The following is a 27,522-nucleotide window of genomic DNA, read 5'->3' as shown; positions in this document are numbered from 1 at the left end:
GCGAACAGGATGCATGTTTTGGAATATTTTTATTCTGTACAGGCTTCCTTCTTCTCACTCTGTCATTTAGGGTAGTATTATCCATCCTCAGTTTTCTGCTATCACAGCCATTCAACTCTATAACTGTTTTAAAGTCACCATTGGCCTAATGGTGAAATCCCTGAGCGGTTTCCTTCCTCTCCGGCAACTGAGTTAGGAAGGACACCTGTATCTTTGTAGTGACTGGGTGTTTTGATACACCATCCAAAGTGTATTAATAACTTCACCATGCTCAAAGGGATATTCAATGTCTGTTTTTTTCTTTTTACCCATCTACCAATAGGTGCCCTTCTTTGCGATGCATTGGAAAACCTCCCTGGTCTTTGTGGTTGAATCTGTGTTTGAAATTCACTGCTCGACTGTGGGAGCTTACAGATAATTGTATGTGTGGAGTACAGAGATGAGGTAGTCATTCAAAAATCATGTTTAACAATATTATTGCACACAGTGAGTCCATGCAACTTATTATTTGCTTATTGACATTTACTGTGCAAGGTGACCAAAACACATGACCTCCTTTATCTCGGTCTCCTCCTGGGGGATCCCAGTATTAGTAGTCAACATAGTAGCATTGAGTCAACATCGTAGTAACGGCGATGGTTATAAATGTAGCCCTATGGAAGATACCAATGTGACATTAGTCAGGGGTGATGGAGAAGCAGTCCTGACGTTGTTTTGTCTGTGTATTGGAGGGGAGGTCAAGCTTTGACAAGATTGTGTAAGAAGAAGTGAGAACATTTGCCACTTTGAGTGTCTTTCCTATGCATTACATCACATTTTGCATTACATTTAGCTTATGAATGCCGAAAGAGTTATCACTTTTGCGACGTGGCTGCAAGCCAGTACTTCACTTAAAGCAATAAGCATTTAACTTGTTTTTTTTAAAGATTAGGTTATGATTTTTATGTCTTGACAATACATTTATTTGTATTTTAGAGGAAATACATGACAATTAGTGAGCTGTTAATCATGCACAAAGTAAATCAGAAGAGCCAAGATTGTAACGTGTTTAATTCTTGAAGCGCAAAGGAAAAGCTGTAAAACTAGTTCCCAGAGCAGGGCAGCACACACATGGTTAACTGATTGAGAAATGAAAAAAAGAGTGCAAGGAAAAATGTTTGAGAAGACCAAAAATATTTAAAAAGACGAGGATACGTAAGTCCACAAAGAAGACAACAGGCATGAAAGAATGTAGCTCTGGTTTAGTTTATGAATCAGATGATTCATTCAACCAGAAACATACATGAAAAACAGGCATATGTGTAACAAAGAATGACTCCTCCTCTTCCTCCTCCTCTTCCTACTCCATATAGACCATGGGTCTCCAACCTTTTCTAGCATGAGAGCTACTTTTAAATTTTGAAATGTGAGCTACTCATAATTGTTTTCCTAGCTTTGAAATAGGCACTCCTTGTATTTTCCCGAATTCAGTTTTCTCTGTTTTATTTTTTCCTGGTTTGGGATTTGTATTTGTTTTTTTCACTCAAAATTACAATTATTCATAAAGAAACAATGACATTGGATGTTCTGAATCCATGTCAATGTTTAAATCACATCAGAAGACCATTTTTGAGGGCTGGAAAAAAACATACATTCTGATTTGAGTGTAATACCCCTTTAAATGCGCATTTTGCGAGAGAGGAATGTGCTGGTCTAGCAATGTTTTTGCAGCTGCATATGTCATAACAGAGTTTGCAAATCAAAAGTCCACCCAATTGATACAAATAATCATGATATAATTCTGCCAGGTAAGCCTAGTTTGCAGTTGACATTTAATTGAGAAGGTTTTGGGGAAAGTCGTTCTGTCTACCCAGAAGACAAGTTATCATTACCGCTAACTGGTTATACGAAGTGAATGATAGGCGAACGCGCACACCACACAGACATACAGGGGCAATATTGCGGTAAATGTATTGACAGATAGTGTTACGTTTGGGTTTTAAGACAATTGTGAATAACTAGGGGTAATGTCAATGTGGATTTGATTGGATAGTAGCCGGGAGGTAGAGGTGTGTGATACTCGACAGTTCTCATTATCAGGCCGAACCCAACCGCGCGGCCCAGTATTATAGTCCTACATAATAACAATAAAATGCTTGATTGTATTTAAAGGCAAGAGTGACTCGTATGTTATCTAATGGTATGAATGAATGATTGATTAATTGATTATATTGAAGTAGGCTCAATTAAGACATAAAACAGGACGCTGCGCTCACAGCTTGATGGTGGATTGATTATATAAGGCTGCTACGTGGTGAGTCGAGCAAAATAATACACATGATTTAGGCTATATTGTTGCATGCTAAATGCTTCTGATCAGTGATGGATGATCAAACGAATAAATGAACCACCACATCCACTTGCCCAGCCAGAGATAAATTAAGCAAATATACAGACGGAAATTCAGTGAAACAAAACCACTCCCTTCAATTTAGCTACCATTTTCCCAGCCTAATTGTTGCCAAATATCCAAACTGAGATTCAGTGAAAACAAACATCTGACATTGATTGATTTATCAAGTGGAGTCCCCCACACTTGACGCAAATCAGCGCGATGGCGCTGTCCCAATCAAAACGGTGCTGAAATGATCACACAAGACTATGACTTTAAACAATTCGGAAAGTGCATGTATTTTTCATTACTATTTGGTGAGCTACTCATAGATGGGCTGCTCACAATTGACCTGTTGGAGACCCCTGATATAGACATACATCAGAGGCGGCTGGTGGGAAGAGCTATAGGAGGACGGCTCATTGTAGTGGCTGGAATGGAATAAATGGAATGGAGTCAAACGTGGTTTCCATATATTTGTGTTTAATACTGTTCCATTTATTTAATTCCAGCCATTACAATGAGCCCATCCTCCTATAGCTCCTCCCACCAGCCTCCACTGACATGCATGTAACAGAAAAATTACTCTTCCTCCTAGTGTTTCTGGGGGGGGGATGCCTTGTTCATGAGTGGCGCAGGCAGCGATACCCTCTTCTTGATCACATGCTCCATGTGGGCATGCTCAGATGTGTCCAGGCTGATGTTGTATTTAGCAAGGATCTTCATGATTGGCCTCAGTTTCAGCCACCACGATGTCTTGGGGATGCGGTGCCTGGACAGGACAGCAGAGGGGGGTAGAGAAGCGTTAATAGGAATGTTGGGGAGATTTTGGCCATGTCCAGAAACAACCTCTAGCCCTTACCTCTAGACACTTATGGAGATCTGAGAGGATTGGATAGCAATATGGTGATAACAGGTGCTAGGGTTTATGTCTGGACAAGGCCAATATAAAAAGTGGTCCTTTGTGGCTCAGTTGGTAGAGCATGGCGCTTGTAATGCCAGGGTAGTGGGATCGATTCCCGGGACCACCCATATGTAAAATAGATGCACACTTGACTAAGTCACTTAGGATAAAAGCATCTGCTAAATGGGAAATATTATATTATTATAGAATAATCAGCAACTGCAACTTTCAAATTAAGCTTCATAGATTTTCTCTTTGAAAATATGTATATGATTTAAAGGATCTTACTCAAAGTCTGTCTGTTCCTTTAGCTCAGCAAGAGGCTGGAAGGTCAGTGCTCTCTTCTTCATGCCCAGCACACAGGCAGAGTCTGGGGTGTTAGCGAAGATACGACCTGGAGGACAGGAGAAGAAGATTATTAACAAGTCAAGTAAAAGCAGGGGTAATCTCACGAGGACAAATGCACGTAACATAGGATGGTATCGTAGCGTCTGTCTGGCAGATTTTCTACACCACTGATCATTGCACAAATCACAATTTCGCAGGTGTTCGTATCTTTCAAATTTCGGAAGAGGAGGGGACATTTGGCCCATAGACTTGCCCGAAACATGCAGAGAGAGGGGGGTGGAGCTACCATCCTGCTTCAGCTCCTCATTCTAGTATTTTTTCTAACACGTTTGCCCCCAGAAGTTAATCGAACATCTGACGCAATTACGCAAGATTTTAGTTCTGGGTTTCCGAGATTAAAGCAAGGGATACAACAGACAATTTGGTATAATTTTTTTACCGTCCTATCTTCTACCTATGTGTACATTACAATTGCCACTGAGACACATGGGCTATTTGTTGACATCCCATAGCCTGTCTGTCTTACCGTGTCTATAGACCTCCTTGAGTTTCTCTGTTATCCACAGAACAGCCTTGGAACCCATCTTGGTGCCAAAGTTCCTGTCGAAAGGTGTTGGGGTGCCGCCCTGGGGAAAGGGAAGGTTGTACATTTACATTTACATTTTAGTCATTTAGCAGACGCTCTTATCCAGAGCGACTTACAGTTAGTGAATACATTTTTTTTTTTTATACTGGCCCCCCGTGGGAATCGAACCCACAACCCTGGCGTTGCAAACGCCATGCTCTATCAACTGAGCTACATCCCTGCCGGCTATTCCCTCCCCTACCCTGGACGACGCTGGGCCAATTGTGCGCCGCCCATGAGTCTCCCGGTCGCAGCCGGCTGCGACAGAGCCTGGATTCGAACCAGGATCTCTAGTGGCACAGTTAGCACTGCGATGCAGTGCCTTAGACCACTGCGCCACTCAGGAGTATTACTACATCTAAAGTCGACGTACTGTATGTTCTAGTAAAGCTACAATATTAGGGACACTCTTCTACTACTTCTAATAGGGTGCCATTTGGGATGCAGACTTGTCAATGTTAACAGACCTGTTGCATGTGTCCCAGCACGTTCTTGCGGCAGTCAAAGATGCCCTTGCCCTCCTCAGAGTACAGGGCAAAGATGAAGTCTGTGGTATAGTTGGCATTGCAGTTCTCATTCCTGATACACAGAGGAATAATCAAAAGGTGTACAGATTAGATCTAAACATGAATGTAATGTATATATATTGTTGAAGTGGCAGTTCTCACTCGAGAAAGAGAGCAAGTTTGTGTTTTGGAAAGGTACAACCATAGTAGATAATGAAATGAATGAACGAATGCTTGAATGAACCCCACCTGAGAATCAAACCTCTCTTTACGTCTGTCTTCATCTTCTGCACGAGATGCTCTACATTCATCTGTAAACCAGAGCCAGTCGGTCAGCACACATTTGTACCATCTCTCCATCTCTCCAAAACTATTGAGCGTGCCGTCTTTAGCCAACTCTCTTGCTATCTCTCCCAGAATGACCTTCTTGATCCAAACCAGTCAGGTTTCAAGACAGGTCATTCAACTGAGACTGCTCTTCTCTGTGTCACGGAGGCTCTCCGCACTGCTAAAGCTAACTCTCTCTCCTCTGCTCTTGTCCTTCTAGACCTGTCTGCTGCCTTTGATACTGTGAACCATCAGTCCCTCCACTCCACCCTCTCCGAGTTGGGCATCTCCGGCGCGGCTTACTCTTGGATTGCGTCCTACCTGACCGGTCGCTCCTACCAAGTGGCGTGGCGAGAATCTGTCTCCGCACCACGTGCTCTCACCACTGGTGTCCCCCAGGGCTCAGTTCTAGGCCCTCTCATATTCTCGCTATACACCAAGTCACTTGGCTCTGTCATATCCTCACATGACCTCTCCTATCATTACTACGCAGACGACACACAACTAATCTTCTCCTTTCCCCCTTCTGATAACCAGGTGGCGAATCGCATCTCTGCATGTCTGGCAGACATATTAGTGTGGATGACGGATCACCACCTCAAGCTGAACCTCGGCAAGACGGAGCTGCTCTTCCTCCCGGGGAAGGACTGCCCGTTCCATGATCTCGCCATCACGGTTGACAACTCCGTTGTGTCCTCCTCCCAGAGTGCGAAGAGCTTTGGCGTGACCCTGGACAACACCCTGTCGTTCTCCGCTAACATCAAGGCGGTGACCCGATCCTGTAGGTTCATGCTCTACAACATTCGGAGAGTACGACCCTGCCTTACACAGGAAGCGGCACAGGTCCTAATCCAGGCACTTGTCATCTCCCGTCTGGATTACTGCAACTCGCTGTTGGCTGGGCTCCCTGCCTGTGCCATTAAACCCCTACAACTCATCAAGAATGCCGCAGCCCGTCTGGTGTTCAACCTTCCCAAGTTCTCTCACATCACCCCGCTCCTCCGCACACTCCACTGGCTTCCAGTTGAAGCTCGCATCTGCTACAAGACCATGGTGCTTGCCTACGGAGTTGTGAGGGGAACGGCACCTCCGTACCTTCAGGCTCTGATCAGTCCCTACACCCAAATGAGGGCATTGCGTTCATCCACCTCTGGCCTGCAGGCCCCCCTACCTCTGCAGAAGCACAGTTCCCGCTCAGCCCAGTCAAAACTGTTCGCTGCTCTGGCACCCCAATGGTGGAACAAGCTCCCTCACGACGCCAGGACAGCGGAGTCACTCACCTCCTTCCGGAGACACTTGAAACCCCACCTCTTTAAGGAATACCTGGGATAGGATAAAGTAACCCCCCCTTACCCCACCGCAGAGACAGAGAGAGTGACTCCGCTGTCCTGGCGTCGTGAGAGAGAGACAGAGAGAGACAGAGAAAGACAGAGAGAGACAGAGAGAGAGAGAGAGAGAGAGAGAGAAACTGCAAGAAAGTGTGTATCCAGCTTCAGCTCACCTCCAGGTCTCTAATACAAAAATCTTCCTCAAAGATATATGCAGCATCAGCCCCAGCAGCCAGACCTGCCATGGTAGCCAGGTAACCACAGTACCCTCCCGCGGTCTCAATGATGAACACACGACGCTTGGTGCCTGCTGCTGACTGCTTGATCCTGTCACAGGTCTGAGGGGACAGGGAATAGAAAGGAGAGAGGGGGTAAGAGGGGGAGACGGACAATTTTACAGCATCAGAGTATGTGAGCTGAGTGGAGCTGGAGCAGAGCAAGGAGCGGAGCATGCCCAATTTGACTGGAGCGTGGAGCGAGATTCCCAAAAGCTGGAGCGTCGGCTTTCTCGCCCACTCCAATTTCGCTCCAGTGCCAATCCAAGTAGCGCTCACTTCACGAGCACAGGACATGCCCGGCCCAGCATGCATTTGTAGTCTACTTGTGCTGCTATAGCCCCTTGCTTTATCTACTGTCATGAAGTTCGCTAAATATTTTCATAAAGAAACTGAGAAAACACACAGGTGCTAAATCAAGGTAACTTACAAAGATGAGGACCAAGAGCAAGAGAGGGAGTGCTGTGATGTAATGTCCACAACTAAAGAATAATTGTGGAATCTGAAGAGACATGTATCCCGAAAGCATGATGATGTACTTACTACGAGCACATGCTAAAAGAAAGGAACGAGGTGGGTAGATAACTAAGTGTGTCAATGTGGCAAAGTATTTATAAACTAAAAATTAGATCTCTTAAACGTTTTGTTCATTTTTGTTCTATTATCTATACAATAGGCCATCATTGATTTTGGTCCAATAGGCCTGGCATATTCCAACATTAAAGGACCTTTCCGTTTTGATTGGGTTATTTTGCCTAAAAACCTTTAGGCCTGCCTATAGAAATATAAAATAAAAAAACTCTGCATCCCTGCCCAGCCTGGCAAGAGTGGCAAAAAGGGATATTCTCGGCTGCTGGCCTGCTCTCCATGCACCATCGCATGAGCCTGAAGCCACAGACTGGCCAAACTCTTGTTTCTAAAAATAAATTCAAAGACAATAAGTCATTTTTTGTTTAATTTGTATTTAATTCTAAGTAAGTCACAACCTACAGTCGTGGTCAAAAGTTTTGAGAATTACAAAAAATACTAATTTTCACAAAGTCTGCTGCCGCAGTTTTGATGTTGTCAATTTGTATATACTCCAGAATGTCATGAAGAGTGAGCAGATGAATTGCAATTAATTGCAAAGTCCCTCTTTGCCATGAAAATGAACTTAATCCCCAAAAAACGTTTCCACTGCATTTCAGCCCTGCCACAAAAGGACCAGCTGCCATCATGTAAGTGATTATCTCGTTAACACAGGTGAGAGTGTTGACGAGGACAAGGCTGGAGATCACTCTGTCATGCTGATTGAGTTAGAATAACAGACTGGAAGCTTTAAAAGGAGGGTGGTGCTTGAAATCATTGTTCTTCCTCTGTTAACCATGGTTACCTGCAAGGAAACATGTGCCGTCATCATTGCTTTGCACAAAAAGGGCTTCACAGGCAAGGATATTGCTGCTAGTAAGATTGCACCTAAATCAACCATTTATCGGATCATCAAGAACTTCAAGGAAAGAGGTTCAATTGTTGTGAAGAAGGTGTCAGGGCGCCCAAGAAAATCCAGCAAGCGCCAGGACCGTCTCCTAAAGTTGATTCAGCTGCGGGATCGGGGCACCACCAGTGCAGAGCTTGCTCAGGAATGGCAGCAGGCAGGTGTGAGTGCATCTGCACGCACAGTGAGGCGAAGACTTTTGGAGGATGGCCTGGTGTCAAGAAGGGCAGCAAAGAAGCCACTTCTCTCCAGGAAAAACATCAGGGACAGACTGATATTCTGCAAAAGGTACAGGGATTGGACTGCTGAGGACTGGGGTAAAGTCATTTTCTCTGATGAATCCCCTTTCCGATTGTTTGGGGCATCCAGAAAACACCTTGTCCGGAGAAGACAAGGTGAGCGCTACCATCAGTCCTGTGTCATGCCAACAGTAAAGCATCCTGAGACCATTCATGTGAGGGGTTGCTTCTCAGCCAAGGGAGTGGGCTCACTCACATTTTTGCCTAAGAACACAGCCATGAATAAAGAATGGTACCAACACATCCTCAGAGAGCAACTTCTCCCAACCATCCAAGAACAGTTTGGTGACGACCAATGCCTTTTCCAGCATGATGGAGCACCTTGCCATAAGGCAAAAGTGATAACTAAGTGGCTTGGGGAACAAAACATCAATATTTTGGGTCGATGGCCAGGAAACTCCCCAGACCTTAATCCCATTGAGAACTTGTGGTCGATCCTCAAGAGGCAGGTGGACAAACAAAAACCCACAAATCCTGACAAACTCCAAGCATTGATTATGCAAGAATGGGCTGCCATCAGTCAGGATGTGGCCCAGAAGTTAATTGACAGCATGCCAGGGCGGATTGCAGAGGTCTTGAAAAAGAAGGGACAACACTACAAATATTGATTCTTTGCATAAACTTAATGTAATTGTCAATAAAAGCCTTTGACACTTATGGAGTCCTTGTAATTATACTTCAGTATACCATAGTTACATCTGACAAAAATATCTCATAACACTGAAGCAGCGAACTTTGTGAAGACCAATACTTGTGTCATTCTCAAAACGTTTGACCACAACTGTATATGCGCAATTTATAGAATATAATGATTTAATACAACGAAATGTGGTTTAAATACTGAGCCCTTTATGTCCCTACCAGACTACTGTGTCGCACTGCAAATGCTTCACTATGTATTTCTGTCACGCCCTGGCTCTGGGACTCTGTTATGTTGAGCCAGGGTGTGTGGTTTCTATGTGTTTTGTGTGCTAGGGTGATGATCTAGTTCATTTGTTTCTATGTTGGCCGGTGTGGTTCTCAATCAGAGGCAACGTGTATCAGCTGTTGCTTGTTGTCTCTGATTGGGAACCATACTTAGGCAGCCTGTTTTCCACAGTGTGTTGTGGGATCTTGTTCCGTTTGGTTTGTGTAACCGTAGGACTTCACTTCACGTTTCGTATCGTTTGTTGTTTTGTTCGTGTGATCATAAAAAATAAAAATATGTTCGCATTCCACGCTGCGCCTTGGTCCTCTCAGTTCGACGATCGTGACAATTTCTTTGTAGGCTGTAGCCTTGAAATAATATAGCCTAAATAATGAATTATCTTTCCTTCCTTCTTAGGCTCCCTGTCTGGCTCCTGACCTATTTAAAGTGTTTATATGCTGTTTAATATGACATGTAGCCTATTTGAAATGATGTGTGCTTCTTACATTCACATTTTCATGTTTATTCAAATACTTTTCATTTAAATCCATATGGTTTGGTTTCAATACTTCAAAACCAATTGGTAGGTCCAGGTAGTCACAAAAATAGATGGGTGTTGGTTAAATTGTGATTTTAATGAATCAAGCGAATTTGGAGCTGCAGTTCTTTTTTCCTGTGAGTGCAGAGCGGTTGGAAAGGGCATGGAGTGCAGGAGCTTGCGCACCGCTCCATGAGCGATGAGTGGGATTTCCAACCACTCAACGCTCACATGCTCTGTACAGAATGTGGAGGTTATGGTTTAGAGTAGGCCATGTGCCCTAACTGTTATTGAGCTGGGCCATTAACATCTGTGTTTTTATGGGACAAGTTCAGGTACAGCAGCACCTCCCTGTTCCAGTTTAAAAATGGTTTTCTCCCTACTGAACATGACCCAGGTGTTGGTGTTACTTATGGTGATGGTGTTGATGTATTACGGTACTGATCGAGACGATGGTGTTGATGTATTACGGTACTGACCCAGGCGATGGTGTTACGGTACTGACCGAGGTGATGGTGTTGAGGGCTGTGTCAGCTCCGATGCTGAAGTCTGAACCGGGGACGTTGTTGGAGACAGTGGCGGGGATGACCACCATGGGAATGCACAGCTCTTCATACTTATCTCTGCCCTGCACCAGCTCCAGACCACCCATATACGCCTGGGAGAGGGGAGGGAAGGAAAGGCGAGAGGAGGGGGAGAGCAGCAGGGGTTACACTACTGAGGTACTGGGGTTATGTGTCTTTTGTAGTTACATGTGAGGTTCCACATAGACATTACATTTACACTTTAGTCATTTATCAAATTCTCTTATCCAGGATGACTTACAATCACAAGTCAATGTTCTAAAAGTAGGTAAGACAACCACATATTAAAGAAGACATGCATGTGATGAGATAATCTTCTGACTCTTACCTCAAACCCTCCAATGATCACCAGAGAGTGGATATTGAACTTAGCGATAGTCAAGCTGATTTCCTCAATGTACTTAGAAGGAAGGACTCTTCAAATAATGGAAGATTTAGTTAGTTGTGTGAAACATCAGTGATATACCGTATCACTGCCCCCAAAATAATTTTACATGTCAAAATGAGTTTTGTGTTCCCCCAGTTCCACCCCTGCTGACAATACAAACTATAATCATTCTGAGTAGTAAAATAGGTCTATTGTAGTACCTCTTGGTGCCCAACTCAGAGCCCCCCTTCCCAGTCCAGCCTGAAACTCCAGTCCAGGTGATAGGCTCGATCTGTGGAAGACAACAAAGTCAAGGGGTCAAAGGAGTGAGGTTTCCATGTTCAGACAAGAGTTACTGTACCAGGCAGAGGAGGCTGCTGGGAGGAGCTATAGGAGGACGGGTTCATTGTAATGGCTGGAATGGAACCATTGGAACGGAGTCAAACGTGGTTTCCATATGTTCGATACCGTCCTCCCATAGCTCCTCCTACCAGCCTCTTCTGGTACCAGGCCACACTTGTTCTATATTTAGATTATAGATGACCTGGATCTTTACTCACAAAGTATCCAAGAGTGCTGATCTAGGATCAGTTGAGCCTTTTAGATGTTGCATGGACAAAAGGGACCTGATCCCTAGATCAGCACTCCTACTCTGAGACACTTTATGAATACTGGCCCTGCTAAAAAGAGGAGTTTTGGCTGAGAGGAATGGGCTTTGCCTAGTACGCAATGCATAGTGCGTAGGGTGTCTATACCTTTCCTTGAGCGAGACCCTCGAACCCATCATGAACGGCCAACATGTTGTGTCCCTGAATGATGCCGATCCTCACCGCAGAACGCACGGCAGCATTCATACCAGCACATGGAGCACCAATGTTTACTATAGCCACGTTAATGTTGCTCTGGAGAGGACGAGAGGAGGAGAGGTGGAGAGGAGAAGTGAGGAGGAGATGTGGAGAGGAGAGGTGGAGAGAAGAGGAGGAGAGGAGAGGTAGAGAGGAGAGGTGACAAGAAGAGAATGGTGACACATTTCTGTCAGTGCCAGAGTCTTAACTAATTTAACAAAACTCGTGTTCATTGTGTAGCTGTTGTTCCCCACCTTGGTATCTGGAGGGTTGATGTGTGCCAGCATCTTGTATGTGTTCCAGTTGTTTTCAAAGCTCCTGGACAGGGCCGACAAAACAGTGATGTGTTAGTAGACTGTGATAAAGTTAATATGTGACATCCGAGTGAGTAATTTCAGTAATAGTGAAGCCATTGTAAGAGTGGCAAAAGTAGGGTAGTGTTCTTACTTTCCTCTGAGCTTGATAGCGTCCTCCCATCTCTTCTCAGCCATGGCAGTAGTCACATCCTTAGTCTGAGGGGGGAGGGGGAGGGGTAGGGGGAGAGAGAGAGCGAGAGAGAGAGAGAGAGCGAGAGCGAGAGATCATTAATGCAAATTTAAATAGAAGTTGAATCATCTGTCATCTCAGTCCATGTCATTGTTTTTCTCTGCCATATAATAATCAAAACCCTTTAGTAGTCAATTAAATTATTGTTGAATTGATAGCACAAGTGCTCAGATCTATGATGAACCCATTTGAATGGCACAAATACAACAGTGACTGATACTGACCACTTGGACACACTCCATGAGGGGCAGCCTGACGGCCTGGTTACCGGACAGACTGACCACACAGGCTGGGGTCTCTGGAGTGGCCTCCAACAGGGCCATCACAGCCTCCACACCCATCCTGCTGCCCTAGAGGATAACACACACCAGGGTTAGATACACACATCACGGTCAAACATAATCACGACACACTGTAGTTAGAGACACACAAAGACACACCAACAGAGCCATGACCACCTCCACACCCATCCTGCTGCCATGGGGAGGGGGGAGAACACACACACACACACACACACACACACATCACACATTTAGACATGCTCATACGCACAGACAGAGAGAGACCTACTAGGATTCTGTCGAAGGCTGAGGGAGTGCCGCCTCTCTGCACGTGTCCCAGAACAGTGGTACGGGTGTCAAAGCCCAAATTCTTCTCCACCAGCTACAAATGTAAGAAGCACACACAGAGAGCTGTTAGCAACTGACAGTTTAACCGTATTCAACCCTGGTAGACAATGTAGTAGAATGTTAGCCCTTTAACTCTGCGGTAATATTTGGGAAATCGTCCCTATTGTGGGCTAAAAGATGATGACACATAGTTTGTTTTGAAAGCCATCTTGTTGTGTGTGTGCGTTACCTTTACGGACATATTCAACCTCTCCCTATCCCAGTCTGTTGTCCCCACTTGCTTCAAGATGTCCACCATTGTTCCTGTACCCAAGCAAGCTAAGGTAACTTAACTAAATGACTATCACCCCGTAGCACTCACCTCTCTCATTACGAAGTGCTTTGAGAGTCTAGTCAAGGACCATATCACCTCCACCTTACCCGACAACCTAGACCCACTACAATTTGCATACCGCCCCAAGAGATCCGCGGACGATGCAATCGCCGTTGCACAGCACATGGCCCTATCCCACCTGGACAAGAGGAATAGCTATGTGAGAATGCTGTTTGACTACAGCACTGCTTCAACACCATAGTATCCTCCAAGCTCATCACTAAGCTCAGGGCCCTGGGTCTGAATCCCGCCCTGTGCAACAGGGTCCTAGACTTCCTGACGGGCCGACCCCACGTGTTGATGTTATGCAACAACACCTCCGCCACGCTGGTCCTCAACACGGGGGCCCCACAGGGGTGCATGCTTATCCCCCTCCTATACTCCCTGTTCACCCATGACTGCGTGGCTACGCATGACTCCAACTCAATCATCAAGTTTTCTGACGACACAACAGTGGTAGGCCGGATTGCCAACAACAACGAGAAAAATAACCTCTCACTCAACATTTTAAAAAAAACTAAGGAGCTGATCGTGGACTACAGGAGACAGCACGCCGCCATCCACATTGACAGGGCCGCAGTGGAGAGGGTCAAAAGCTTCAAGTTCCTTGGCGTGCACATCACTGAGGACCTGAATGCTCTTAGTTGTTGTGGAAATTGACTGACTTTGCTGTTTATTTTCTGCATCTACGTAAAACATGTAATAAAAACATTGTTTTACGGTTTGGAATTTTTCTTAACGTTAAGGATACCAATTTCGTTCAAATGTTTTAACAGTCACACCCCTAGCCCCTCACAAACTTCTACATATGCACCATTGAGAGCATTCTGTCGGGCTGAATCACCGCCTGGTACGGCAACTGCACCACCTTCAACCGCATGGCTCTCCAGAGGGTGGTGCGGTCAGCCAAACACATCAACGGGGGCACGCTGCCTGCCCTCCAGGACATTTAAAGGAAGGCCAAGAAGATCATTAAGGACCTCAGCCACCCGAGCCACGGTCTGTTCACTCTGCTACCATCTAGCAGACAGAGACGGTACAGGTGCATCAGAGCCGGGACCGAGAAACAGCTTCTATCACCAGGCCATCACACTGTTGAACAGCCATCACTAGCCGGCTACCTGCCAGATACTCAGCCCTGCACCTTAAGACTAATGCCCCATGTATAGAGTCAGTGAACGCTGGTCACCACATATATACTGTTGTTTAGTCACTGTGTATGTACAGTCCATTCGGAAAGTATTCAGAACCCTTCACTTTTTCCACATTTCGTTACGTTACAGCCTTATTCTAAAATTGATTAAATAAAACATTTTCTTCATTAATCTACACACAATACCCCATAAAGTCAAAGTGAAAACAGATTTTTAGATTTTTTGCAAATGTATTCATTTGCCGTTGCAAACGCCATGCTCTACCAACTGAGCTACATCCCTGCCGGCCATTCCCTCCCCTACCCTGGACGACGCTGGGCCAATTGTGTGCTGCCCCATGGGTCTCCCGGTCACGGCCGGCTACGACAGAGCCTGGATAGGAACCAGGATCTCTAGTGGCACAGCTAGCACTGCCTTAGACCACTGCGCCACTCGCCACTCCTTGAGATGTTTCTACAACTTGATTGGAGTCCACCTGTGGTAAATTAAATTGATTGGACATGATTTGGAAAGTCACACACCTGTCTATATAAGGTCCCACAGTTGACAGTGCATGTCACAGCAAAAACCAAGCCATGAGGTCGAAGGAATTGTCCGTAGAGCTCCGAGACAGGTTTGTGTTGAGGCACAGACTGGGGAAGGGTACCAAAAAATGTCTGCAGCATTGAAGGTCCCCAAGAACACAGAGGCGTCCAACATTCTTAAATGGAAGAAGTTTGGAACCATCAAGACTCCTCCTAGAGCTGGCCGCCCGGCCAAACTGAGCAATCGAGGGAGAAGGGCCTTGGTCAGGGAGGTGACCAAGAACCCGATTGTCACTCTGACAGAGCTCCAGAGTTCCTCTGTGGAGATGGGAAAACCTTCCAGAAGGACAACCATCTCTGCAGCACTCCACCAATCAGGCCTTTATGGTAGAGTGGCCAGACGGAAGCAACTCCTCAGTAAAAGGTACATGACAGCCCGCTTGGAATTTGCCAAAAGGCACCTAAAGGACTCTCAGACCATTAGAAACAAGATTCTCAGGTCTGATGAAACCAAGATTGAACTCTTTGGCCTGAATGCCAAGCGTCACATCTGGAGGAAACCTGGCACAATCCCTACGGTGAAGCATGGTGGTGGCCGCATCATGCTGTGGGGATGTTTTTCAGTTGCAGGGACTGGGAGACTAGTCAAGATCAAGGGAAAGATGAATGGAGCTAAGTACAGAGAGATCCTTGATGAAAACCTGCTCCAGAGCACTTAGGACCTCAGACTGCGGCGAAGGTTCACCTTCCAACAAGACAATGACCCTAAGCACACAGCCAAGACAACGCAGGAGTGGCTTTGGGACAAGTCTCTGAATGTCCTTGAGTGGCCCAGCCAGAGCCCAGGCTTGAACTCGATCGAACATCTCTGGAGAGACCTGAAAATAGCTGTGCAGCGACGCTCCCCATCCAACCTGACAGAGCTTGAGAGGATCTGCAGAGAAGAATGGGAGAAACTCCCCAAATATAGTGCATTGCAAAAGTATTCATCCCCCTTGGCGTTTTTCCTATTTTGTTGCATTACAACCTGTAATTTAAATGGATTTTTATTTGGATTTCATGTAATGGACATACACAAAATAGCCAAATTGGTGAAGTGAAATGAAAAAAATAACTTGTTAAAAAAAAAATCAAAATCAAAATATATAAATAAGATCTGGTGCAACCAATTACCTTCAGAAGTCACATAATTAGTTAAATAAAGTCCACCTGTGTGCAATCTAAGTGTCACATGATCTCAGCATATATACACCTGTTCTGAAAGGCCCGAGAGTCTGCAACACCACTAAGCAAGGGGCACCACCAAGCAAGTGGCACCATGAAGACCAAGGAGCTCTCCAAACAGGTCAGGGACAAAGTTGTGGAGAATTACAGATCAGGGTTGGGTTATAAAAAAATATCAGAAACTTTGAACATCCCACGAATCCATTATTAAAAAATGGAAAGAATATGGCACCACGACAAACCTGCCAAAAGAGGGCCGCCCACCAAAACTCACAGACCAGGCAAGGAGGGCATTAATCAGAGAGGCAGCAAAGAGACCAAAGATAACACTGAAGGAACTACAAAGCTCCACAGCGGAGATTGGTGTATCTGTCCATAGGACCACAGTACACTCCACAGAGCTGGGCTTTATGGAAGAGTGGCCAGAAAAAAGCCATTGCTTAAAGAAAAAAATAAGCAAACACGTTTGGTGTTCGCCAAAAGGCAAGTGGGCGACTCCCCAAACATATGGAAGAAGGTACTCTGGTCAGATGAGACAAAAATTTAGCTTTTTGGCCGTCAAGGAAAACGCTATGTCTGGCACAAACCCAACACCTCTCATCACCCCGAGAACACTATCCCCACAGTGAAGCATGGTGGTGGCAGCATCATGCTGTGGGGATATTTTTCATCGGCAGGGACTGGGAAACTGGTCAGAATTAAAGGAATGATGGATGGCGCTAAATACAGGAAAATTCTTGAGGGAAACCTGTTTCAGTCTTCCAGAGATTTGAGACTGGGACGGAGGTTCACCTTCCAGCAGGACAATGGCCCTAAGCATACTGCTAAAGCAACACTCAAGTGGTTCAAGGGGAAACATTTAAATGTCTTGGAATGGTCTAGTCAAAGCCCAGACCTCATTCCAATTGAGAATCTGTGGTATGACTTAAAGATTGCTGCACACCAGTGGAACCCATCCAACTTGAAGGAGCTGGAGCAGTTTTGCCTTGAAGAATGGGCAAAACTCCCAGTGGCTAGATGTGCCAAGCTTATAGAGACATATCCCAAGAGACTTGCAGCTATAATTGCTGCAAAAGGTGGCTCTACAAAGTATTGACTTTGGGGGGGTGAATAGTTATGCATTTTTTTGTCTTATTTCTTGTTTTTTTTCTACAATAAAAAATATTCTGCATCTTCAAAGTGGTAGGCATGTTGTGTAAATCAAATTATATAAACCCCCCCAAAAATCAATTTTAATTCCAGGTTGTAAGGCAACAAAATAGGAAAAATGCCAAGGGGGGTGAATACCTTTGCAAGCCACTGTATAGGTGTGCCAAGCTTGTAGTGTCATACCCAAGAAGTCTCGAGGCTGTAATCGCTGGCAAAGGTGCTTTAACAAAGTACTGAGTAAAGGGTCTGAATACTTATGTAAATGTGACAGTTTTTTATTTTCTAAAAACCCATTTTTGCTTTGTCGTTATGGGGTATTGTGTGTAGATTGATGAGGGGAAAAAAAAACAATTCAATCAATTTTAGAATAAGGCTGTAACGTAACAAAATGTGGAAAAAGTGAAGGGGTCTGAATAGTTCCCGAATGCACTGTATATATTGTATTCTCATCCTAATACTGTTACTGTACATACCATTTCCTTTTCCAAATTAAATACCGCCTATACACATCACGTATTTATATTCTGGATTCCCACACATGCTCACTCTAATATACAGTTGAAGTCGGAAGTTTACATACACTTAGGTTGGCCCACGGGGGGCCAGTATGAAAAATGTATGCACTCACTAATTGGAAGTCGCTCTGGATAAGAACGTCTGCTAAATGACTAAAATGTAAATTGGATCACAAAAATATATATTTTTAAATTAAAACTAGTTTTTCAACCACTCCACACATTTCTTGTTAACAAACTATAGTTTTGGCAAGTCGGTTAGGACATCTACTTTGTGCATAACACAAGTAATTTTTCCAACAATTGTTTACAGACAGAGTATTTCACTTATAATTCACTGTATCACAATTCCAGTGGGTCAGACGTTTATATACACTAAGTTGACTGTGCCTTTAAACAGCTTGGAAAATTCCAGAAAAGGATGTCATGGCTTTAGAAGCTTCTGATAGGCTAATTGACATAATTTGAGTCAATTGGAGGTGTACCTGTGGATGTTTTTCAAGGCCTACCTTCAAACTCAGTGCCTCTTTGCTTGACATCATGGGAAAATCAAAATAAATAAATAGCAATTGTAGATCTCCACAAGTCTGGTTCATCGTTGGGAGCAATTTCCAAATGCCTGAAGGTACCATGTTCATCTGTACAAACAATAGTACGCTAGTATAAACAACATGGGACCACGCAGCCGTCATACCGCTCAGGAAGGAGACACGTTCTGTCTCCTAGAGATGAACGTACTTTTGTGCGAATAGTGCAAATCAATCTTAGAACAACAGAAAAGGACCTTGTGAAGATGCTGGAGGAAACAGGTACTAAAGTATCTATATCCACAGTAAAACGAGTCCTATATCGACATAACCTGAAAGGCCGCTCAGCAAGGAAGAAGCCACTGCCCCAAAACCGCCATAAAAAAGCCAGACTACGGTTTTCAACTGCACATGGGGACAAGATCGTACTTTTTTGAGAAATGTCCTCTGGTCTGATGAAATAAATATAGAACTGTTTGGCCATAATGACCATTGTTATGTTTGGAGGAAAAAGGGGGTTGTTTGCAAGCCGAAGAACACCATCCCAACCGTGAAGCACTGGGGTGGCAGCATCATGCTGTGGGGGTGCTTTGCTGCAGGAGGGACTGGTGCACTTCACAAAATAGATGGCATCATGAGGAAGGAAAATTATGTGGATATATTGAAGCAACATCTCAAGACATCAGTCAGGAAGTTAAAGCTTGGTCGCAAATGGGTCTTCCAAATGGACAATGACCCCAAGCATACTTTCAATGTTGTGGCAAAATGGCTTAAGGACATCAAAGTCAAGGTATTGGAGTGGCCATCACAAAGCCCTGACCTCAATCCTATAGAAGATTTGTGGGCAGAACTGAAAAAGCTTGTGCGAGCAAGGAGGCCTACAATCCTGACTCAGTTACACCAGCTCTGTCAGGAGGAATGGGCCCAAATTCACCCAACTTATTGTGGGAAGCTTGTGGAAGGCTACCCGAAACGTTTGACCCAAGTTAAACAATTTAAAGGCAATTCTACCAAATACTAATTGAGTGTATGTAAACTTCTGACCCACTGGGAATGTTGAAGCTCGCATCTGCTACAAGACCATGGTGCTTGCCTACGGAGCTGTGAGGGGAACGGCACCTCCGTACCTTCAGGCTCTGATCAGTCCCTACACCCAAACGAGGGCATTGCGTTCATCCACCTCTGGCCTGCTGGCCCCCCTACCTCTGCGGAAGCACAGTTCCCGCTCAGCCCAGTCAAAACTGTTTGCTGCTCTGACACCCCAATGGTGGAACAAGCTCCCTCATGACGCCAGGACAGCGGAGTCACTCACCACCTTCCGGAGACACTTGAAACCCCACCTCTTTAAGGAATACCTGGGATAGGATAAAGTAATCCTTCTACCCCCCCTTACCCCACCCCCAAAAATGCACCAATTTGTAAGTCACTCTGGATAAGAGCGTCTGCTAAATGACGTAAATGTAAAATGTAAATGTGATGAAAGAAATAAAAGCTGAAATAAATAATTCTCACTACTATTATTCTGACATTTCACATTCTTTAAATAAAGTGGTGATCCTAACTGACCTAAGACAGGGAATTTTTACTAGGATTAAATGTCAGGAATTGTGAAAAACTGAGTTGAAATGTATTTGGCTAAGGTGTATGTAAACTTACGACTTCAACTGTATCTACTTGGATTGTTATTTCTTGATTTCTTGTTTAGATTTGTTTTGTTTTGGGGGAATTGTATTGTATTTGCAAGACATTCTACTGCACTTTTGGAGCTGGTAACATAAGCATTTCGCTGCAGCTGTTATAACACCTGCAAATCTGTGTACACGACCAATAAACTTTGATTTGAAGTAACCTCGTCCCCAGAGAGTGATCCGGTTGGTGGTCGAGGCAACGCTAAAAGAGGTCCTAAAAAACAAGCAAACAAAGTAATTTGAACTGCGAGGTACAGTAATATGAGGAGAGCTTGCTGACCTTCTTGATGTCTTCAGAGCCAATGGGGTTTCCATCTCTGCCCATAGCTCCCTCAGCCACAATAATCACATTCAGACGAGATCCTCTGGCTCTTTGCTGTCAGAGACCAAAGACACAAGATGTCAGCTTGATGATTAGGTATCAACAATGGAAACCGATAACTGCGATTAAAGATTCTGTTGTAATGTGGTGTGTTTAAAAAGTAATTAATTATGGATAAGAGAAAATAGGAGAGGAAAGGAGAGAAGAGATGAGAATCCTTCAGGTCAGAGGTCAGTCTATCTGTGCATGTAAACCTACATCAGCCAGTCTTCTGCACAGATGCCCCTCCCATCCCACATCTGGGGGCATCTCTGGGATGAACACCCAGTCAGCACCGCAGGCTAGAGCAGTCACCAGGGCCAGGTAGCCACAGTGTCTACCCATCACCTCCAGGATGAAGGTCCTCTGGTGACTGAGGAGAACAACAGAATAACCATCTTTGTTATAAACCAGGTTCAGAAGAGAAAACAGAAACAGGGTGTGTGAGCGATTTAGTGCTGAGCGATTAACCAAATTGTATTTATTTTTTGTTAATAAACAACTAACTGATCGACATAGGTTCAAGTACTTGAATTCCATTTAGTTCTGTTTTTTTGTGAGCCCAACGGTGCCATTTGCTCTAAAGATAAATCAAATAATTCACTAGAGAAATTAAGTCAAGAACTATGTGAGACGCTGGGCTGAAGGGAGTTGTAGTTTTCAATAAGCAAATATTCAACCTAGTTCAGTGCACAAACGTGTTAATTAACTACAATGACCATAATCCATTGCGCCTGTTCTTTCCAGCTCGGACAGAGACGGATACACTTTTACGCCTGCTAAGTTAGGTTAGATACAGACATACCGCATGAGAGAGGAATGTACACAACAGAACAATGAGAGGGAAGAACTAGTAAAAGTATGAAAATGTATACACTCACTAACTGTAAGTCGCTCTGGATAAGAGCGTCTGCTAAATGACTAAAATGTAAATGTAAATGTAAAATGATTTAGTCAGACAGCTCTGCAGCATACATAGGCAGGCTAGCCTAGCTAAATAGGATGACTAAAGACAGTACAGAGATGGTTGTCTGGCTGGCTGGCTGCTACTGCCTGAGCAGAGATGAGATGATGACTTTAAGGAATACAACAAATGAAGTCATCAAATAAAAACTAAGTAATATACACAACTGAAATATTTCATTATTTCATAGTAATTTCCTATTTTTCTATTAATGCATACCCAATGGACCTGACAGAGACAATGGAATATTTCCAATGTTTTGGCAATTGAAAAAGCTTGAAAACCATTTTAATGTAATTATTTCAATGACTTTAGTGTTGAAAAAAATGATCGAAACCGAAATCGGAAACCATGATAATTTTTTTATAATCTAACTGAAACCAAACCAACCTTTAAAAAGCACTAATCGCTCAGCACTAGACGGTGCATGTGTGTGTCAGGCTGCCGTTTATGGAGTGTGTCCAATTAGCTAGTTAAAGTAATTAAGCCCATCAACCGTGTGTGTGTGTGTCTGTTTGTGTTGTGTGCACAGCTGCAAATTTGCATGTGACAGCGATGACCTCTCCTCACCTCTGTGCGGTAGTGGTGATGGCATCCACCACCTCTATGATGCGGTGCAGAGCAGAGTCAGTCCCGATGGTCATGTCTGTCCCACAGAAGTCATTGTCGATGGAACCCACCATGCCTACGATGTTCAGGTGGGACGATCTCCGGGCCTCGTCATCAGTGATTTTACCTGGAGAGCAACCATGGTAACATAGTAGTCAGTCATATACTGTCAGTCATATTCAGCAGCCATTCCACCAATGTACCAGACCTGGGCTTAAATAGTATATGTTTTCTTTACAATACTTTCATTGTGCTTGATTGAGTTTTCCTGGCACCATGATACCAATGGAATAGCCTCAAAAGTGCAAACTTGCCCATCTGGCACTCCAGGCAGACTCAATCAAACGCTCAAATACTATTTGAACCCACGTCTGCAATACACTCAGTTCTTAGGGTTTTCCTATGGTTCCCAGGGTTCGGGGGCTCAGTCTTACCGGCTTTGACCAGGTCAACCAGCAGAGTGGACCACTCCGTCCTGAACTGGTTAGCTCCGGTCAAGCTACCGTCACCCCCAATCACACACAGGTTGGTGATGCCCAGCTTGACCAGGTTCAGGGCAGCCTTCATGCGGCCCTCCCTGGCTCTGAAGTCCATGCAGCGGGCACTGCCGATGACCGTGCCACCCTGGTAGAGAGAGACTCATAGAATTAGAAGAAATAATGGACAAAGTTGTGGACTGCAATTTGGTGGAGCCTGTTGAAAATCATTGAAGGCCTAGATGGCCATTTGTAACTTTTCTAAACGTGAAACATGATCTTTAGTGATGCATGTGAATCTTGCATCTCATCTGCAGCTCAACTCTAGGTCAGTTTGAGTACTGAGAATACATAATGCTATCAGTACAGAGAGGCAGCTCTGTAGTCACACCCTGCTGGGATCTTTCCATGGTGCCAGGCCACTTCCCAACTCAACTTAAACACCCTGTGTACGTGGAGGTCAGCTTGTACTACTGGATCCCACCCCTGCTCTCTCTTAGTTACAGTAGGCATCATCCATCTATCTATCTATCTATCTATCTATCCATCCATCCATCCATCCATCTATCTATCTATCTATCTATCTATCTATCTATCTATCTATCTATCTATCTATCTATCTATCTATCTATCTATCTATCTATCTATCTATCTATCTATCTATCTATCTATCTATCTATCTATCTATCTATCTATCTATCTATCTATCTATCTATCTATCTATGAGCACTTTTGGTTGTGTGTTTGTATCAGTCTCTAATATTAAAATAAACCAGTCCTCTTGGTTTCTTGTCATTCATTTACTGTAATACCCTCTCTAGACAATGACAGCTTATGACAGTTGTGTACTGTATTGGCATCAGTGCTTGTGAGTGTCTGATAACAGGACTCACCAGTTGCAGCATCATGGACACACTCTCCCAGGTGGCCAGTTTGATGTTGTCTCCTCCATCCACCAGACCCTGGTAACCCTGCACACATCATCAACACAAATACAAACTCCATTATCTTCAATGTGGTTTCACTCACATATGAGGAACACTGCCTTCTGAAATGGGAGACAACAGCATGCTACTGCAGCCACACAACTCTTCTCTCAATGTGGGTTGTGATAGAATCCATTTTTGGGGGTATTTCTTAAAACTTCAGTTAGATAAATTACAATGGTAATCAGGATAGAGTGGATAGTAGCGGACTCTATGGGTGATCAGCAATGATAGACAACACATTATCAAGTGAATAAACTTGGATCACAGAACTGTGACTGTGATTCTAGGATTCTACTGTATGACTTTACCTCATGAACAAAGTAGACCTTGGCTCCGGTGTAGATACCAACTCTGACTGTGGCCCTCACGGCCGCGTTCATACCTGATAGTCACAGATAGACAGACAAACATGGGTTTACAGGATTGACTGAAGGCTTATACATGCTTATAACAAGTTATAAAGCCTTATACCTGCAGGCTTTCAGTAAAGTGCATTGCACAATAACGAGCAGCTTGTCAAAGCCAAACCGTGACATACACAGGGCCACAGCTCACAGTGGCAGTGCAGTAGTTATGGTGTAAAACAACCCGTTTCACGAATGCTAACATTAAGACTAAATCAAGTTTACATTTGGGTTTCAGCGTTGTCATCATCAAACACATTAATATGACTTTTATAGCCCCTAAGTGGCTTGATACCCATATATCGATGCTTAATACCCATATATCGATGCTTGATACCCATATATCGATGCTTAATACCCATATATCGATGCTTAATACCCATATATCGATGCTTGATACCCATATATCGATGCTTGATACCCATATATCGATGCTTAATACCCATATATCGATGCTTGATACCCATATATCGATGCTTAATACCCATATATCGATGCTTGATACCCATATATCGATGCTTGATACCCATATATCGATGCTTAATACCCATATATCGATGCTTAATACCCATATATCGATGCTTGATACACATTTATGTGTATCAAGCATTGACATATGGGTATCAAGTCACTTGACATTTGTGTTTTGGGCTCAGAGTGTTTTGGCTACAACATCCGGCTGACACATTCAAAATGGCTCCTAAACTTATTTTCAGAGTGGGAATAGAAAGGTGTCATGTCTGTAAACAGATCTGTAGAACACTGTAAAGGCCAAGATGTGTGTGTGTGTGTTTGTGTGGGTGCGTGTTGTGGTTGGTACGGGACGGTCTCTTGTTACAGTAGAGCAGCTGAGAGAAGAGCAATAGCATCCATACCATGACGTTCCACAAAAAGGTCAGTGGGTCTAAAATTAACCCAGAATTAGAGGGGGAGAAGGACGGGGAATAGGCGGGAGATAACTGTGGCTTAGATAAAAAGGTTATGGGACACATTTGGAATCATCTATCTAGCAATGATACAATCGCTAGATAAACATCAGTCATAATATATATTGTTTTATAGCCACTACACCCTAGTGGCTATAAAAAGTATTTGATCCCCTGCTGATTTTGTATGTTTGCCCACTGACAAAGAAATTATCAGTCTATAATTTTAATGGTAGGTTTATTTGAACAGTGAGAGACAGAATAACAACAAAAAAATCCAGAAAAACGCATGTCAAAAAAGTTATAAATTGATTTGCATTTTAATGAGGGAAATAAGTATTTGACCCCCTCTCAATCAGAAAGATTTCTGGCTCCCAGGTGTCTCTTAAAGGGAGTGCTCCTAATCTCAGCTTGTTACCTGTATAAAAGACACCTGTCCACAGAAGCAATCAATCAATCAGATTCCAAAATCTCCACCATGGCCAAGACCAAAGAGCTCTCCAAGGATGTCAGGGACAAGATTGTAGACCTACACAAGGCTGGAATGGGCTACAAGACCATCGCCAAGCAGCTTGGTGAGAAGGTGACAACAGTTGGTGCGATTATTCACAAATGGAAGAAACACAAAATACCTGTCAATCTCCCTCAGCCTGGGGCTGCATGCAAGATCTCACCTCATGGAGTTGCAATGATCATGAGAACGGTGAGGAATCAGCCCAGAACTACACGGGAGGATCTTGTCAATGATCTCAAGGCAGCTGGGACCATAGTCACCAAGAAAACAATTGGTAACACACTACGCCGTGAAGGACTGAAATCCTGCAGCGCACGCAAGGTCCCCCTGCTCAAGAAAGCACATATACAGGCCCATTTGAAGTTTGCCAATGAACATCTGAATGATTCAGAGGAGAACTGGGTGAAAGTGTTGTGGTCAGATGAGACCAAAATCGAGCTCTTTGGCATCAACTCAACTCGCCGTGTTTGGAGGAGGAGGAATGCTGCCTATGAACCCAAGAACACCATCCCCACCGTCAAACATGGAGGTGGAAACATTATGCTTTGGGGTTGTTTTTCTGCTAAGGGAACAGGACAACTTCACCGCATCAAAGGGACGATGGACGGGGCCATGTACCGTCAAATCTTGGGTGAGAACCTCCTTCCCTCAGCCAGGGCATTGAAAATGGGTCGTGGATGGGTATTCCAGCATGACAATGACCCAAAACACATGGCCATGGCAACAAAGGAGTGGCTCAAGAAGAAGCACATTAAGGTCCTGGAGTGGCCTAGCCAGTCTCCAGACCTTAATCCCATAGAAAATCTGTGGAGGGAGCTGAAGGTTCGAGTTGCCAAACGTCAGCCTCGAAACCTTAATGACTTGGAGAAGATCTGCAAAGAGGAGTGGGACAAAATCCCTCCTGAGATGTGTGCAAACCTGGTGGCCAACTACAAGAAACGTCTGACCACTGTGATTGCCAACAAGGCTTTTGCCACCAAGTACTAAGTCATGTTTTGCAGAGGGGTCAAATACTTATTTCCCTCATTAAAATGCAAATCAATTTATAACTTTTTTGACATGCGTTTTTCTGGATTTTTTTGTTGTTATTCTGTCTCTCACTGTTCAAATAAACCTACCATTAAAATTATAGACTGATCATTTCTTTGTCAGTGGGCAAGCGTACAAAATCAGCAGGGGATCAAATACTTTTTTCCCTCACTGTAGTAGAGATCTGTCCAAATAAATATAATGTAATGGTATTTACTGGTGGGCCAGCTAAGGTATCCAGGTATTCATAGCTTTGTTATAACAAAGATTCTGTGAATTTGAAGTATAAACACAGTCAGCACTACTGAGATGAAGACATATGACATTGCCAATAAACTACAGTCTCATTTTACTCTTCTTATTAGAGTAGTACACAAATCTGAAGCATAAGTTATGCAACTTCAAGATAAGAAGTATACTCTGCTAGGGAAAGATGCAGTCAACAATGTTTGTGTAGATATTGCCAACTTGAGATCCTTGTCAAGTTGGGTAGTTAAGTTATCTGTACTTGGGTGTCAGCCTACAAAGTCCCATGGCTCCAAGGATACAGGACAGCTATCACGCTGTACTCATCACGTTGTCCACACTGCCCTGTCCACCACAGTAAAGTTAAAACCTAAAAGCCAAAGATTTTAATCAACTCCTGACACCTGGCCTCTGGGACTAAGAGACCAAGAAGACACATCACTCCAGCATCTAACTGGCATAACTGATCGCTCAGTTGCCCAACCCTTCTTTGGCTGCCTTTAGCTTGCTTGGAATGTTCTTCAGAGATGATAAATTCAGCCCTAACTCTTAATTCAACTTGGGGTGTTGAGTTAATATAAACTCCTTTTAAACTCTGATGACTTTTAACCTACAGAGCTGGAGGTCCTCACAGTCAAACCCAGACTATTGCAGTACTAACACTGACACACACACACACACACACACACACACACACACACACACACACACACACACACACACACACACACACACACACGCAGTTACAGGCACACACACACAGTTACAGGCACAAACAGTTACAGGCACACACACACACTTCTTACCTTGGGCATCACCACCAGACGTCAGCACGGCGATAGACCGGCCGATGCCCATCTTGGTTGGATCCATGCTTGTATGTGACATGGTGTCTACAGGACTCCACACCAACTAGGTGGTGGCACTAAGGAAGGAAAAGAAAATGACAGATTGGCTACTACCCTGCTTCTCAAGAG

The 27,522-nt window shown here is 44.1% G+C and overlaps 1 protein-coding gene across 1 annotated transcript; it reads right to left on the bottom strand.

Annotated features, from left to right (window-relative positions):
* Positions 1-1,032: 1,032 nt before the first annotated feature.
* LOC121545903 (ATP-dependent 6-phosphofructokinase, muscle type) lies at positions 1,033-27,522 on the bottom strand. The gene is made up of 21 exons (XM_041856817.2): positions 27,352-27,522; positions 23,735-23,808; positions 23,331-23,408; positions 22,396-22,585; positions 21,923-22,088; positions 20,608-20,761; positions 20,308-20,403; positions 12,815-12,907; positions 12,469-12,594; positions 12,146-12,210; positions 11,953-12,016; positions 11,609-11,755; positions 11,075-11,145; positions 10,815-10,902; positions 10,408-10,560; positions 6,583-6,747; positions 5,004-5,065; positions 4,716-4,827; positions 4,150-4,249; positions 3,564-3,669; positions 1,033-3,143 (listed from the first exon to the last, which is right to left on the bottom strand). Exons 1-21 carry the CDS (start codon positions 27,431-27,433, stop codon positions 2,966-2,968), a joined length of 2,370 nt encoding a protein of 789 aa, XP_041712751.1. The 5' UTR covers positions 27,434-27,522; the 3' UTR covers positions 1,033-2,965.

The sequence above is a fragment of the Coregonus clupeaformis genome, chromosome 30 (assembly GCF_020615455.1).
Source record: "Coregonus clupeaformis isolate EN_2021a chromosome 30, ASM2061545v1, whole genome shotgun sequence".
Taxonomy (NCBI): Eukaryota; Metazoa; Chordata; class Actinopteri; order Salmoniformes; family Salmonidae; genus Coregonus; species Coregonus clupeaformis.
The sequence above is the reverse complement of the archived record's forward strand: the minus strand, read 5'-3'. Positions and strand labels throughout refer to the sequence as shown.

What these genes read in the sequence shown, in the direction of transcription:
- LOC121545903 (XM_041856817.2), bottom strand. Translation starts at nt 27,433, where the DNA reads ATGTCACATACAAGCATGGATCCAACCAAGATGGGCATCGGCCGGTCT. An exon ending in GTCTGGTGGTGATGCCCAAG is followed by an intron (nt 23,809 to 27,351) that starts GTAAGAAGTGTG and finishes TGTGACTATCAG; the next exon opens with GTATGAACGCGGCCGTGAGG. An exon ending in CAAGGAGGTCTATAGACACG is followed by an intron (nt 3,670 to 4,149) that starts GTAAGACAGACA and finishes CCTGTCCTCCAG; the next exon opens with GTCGTATCTTCGCTAACACC.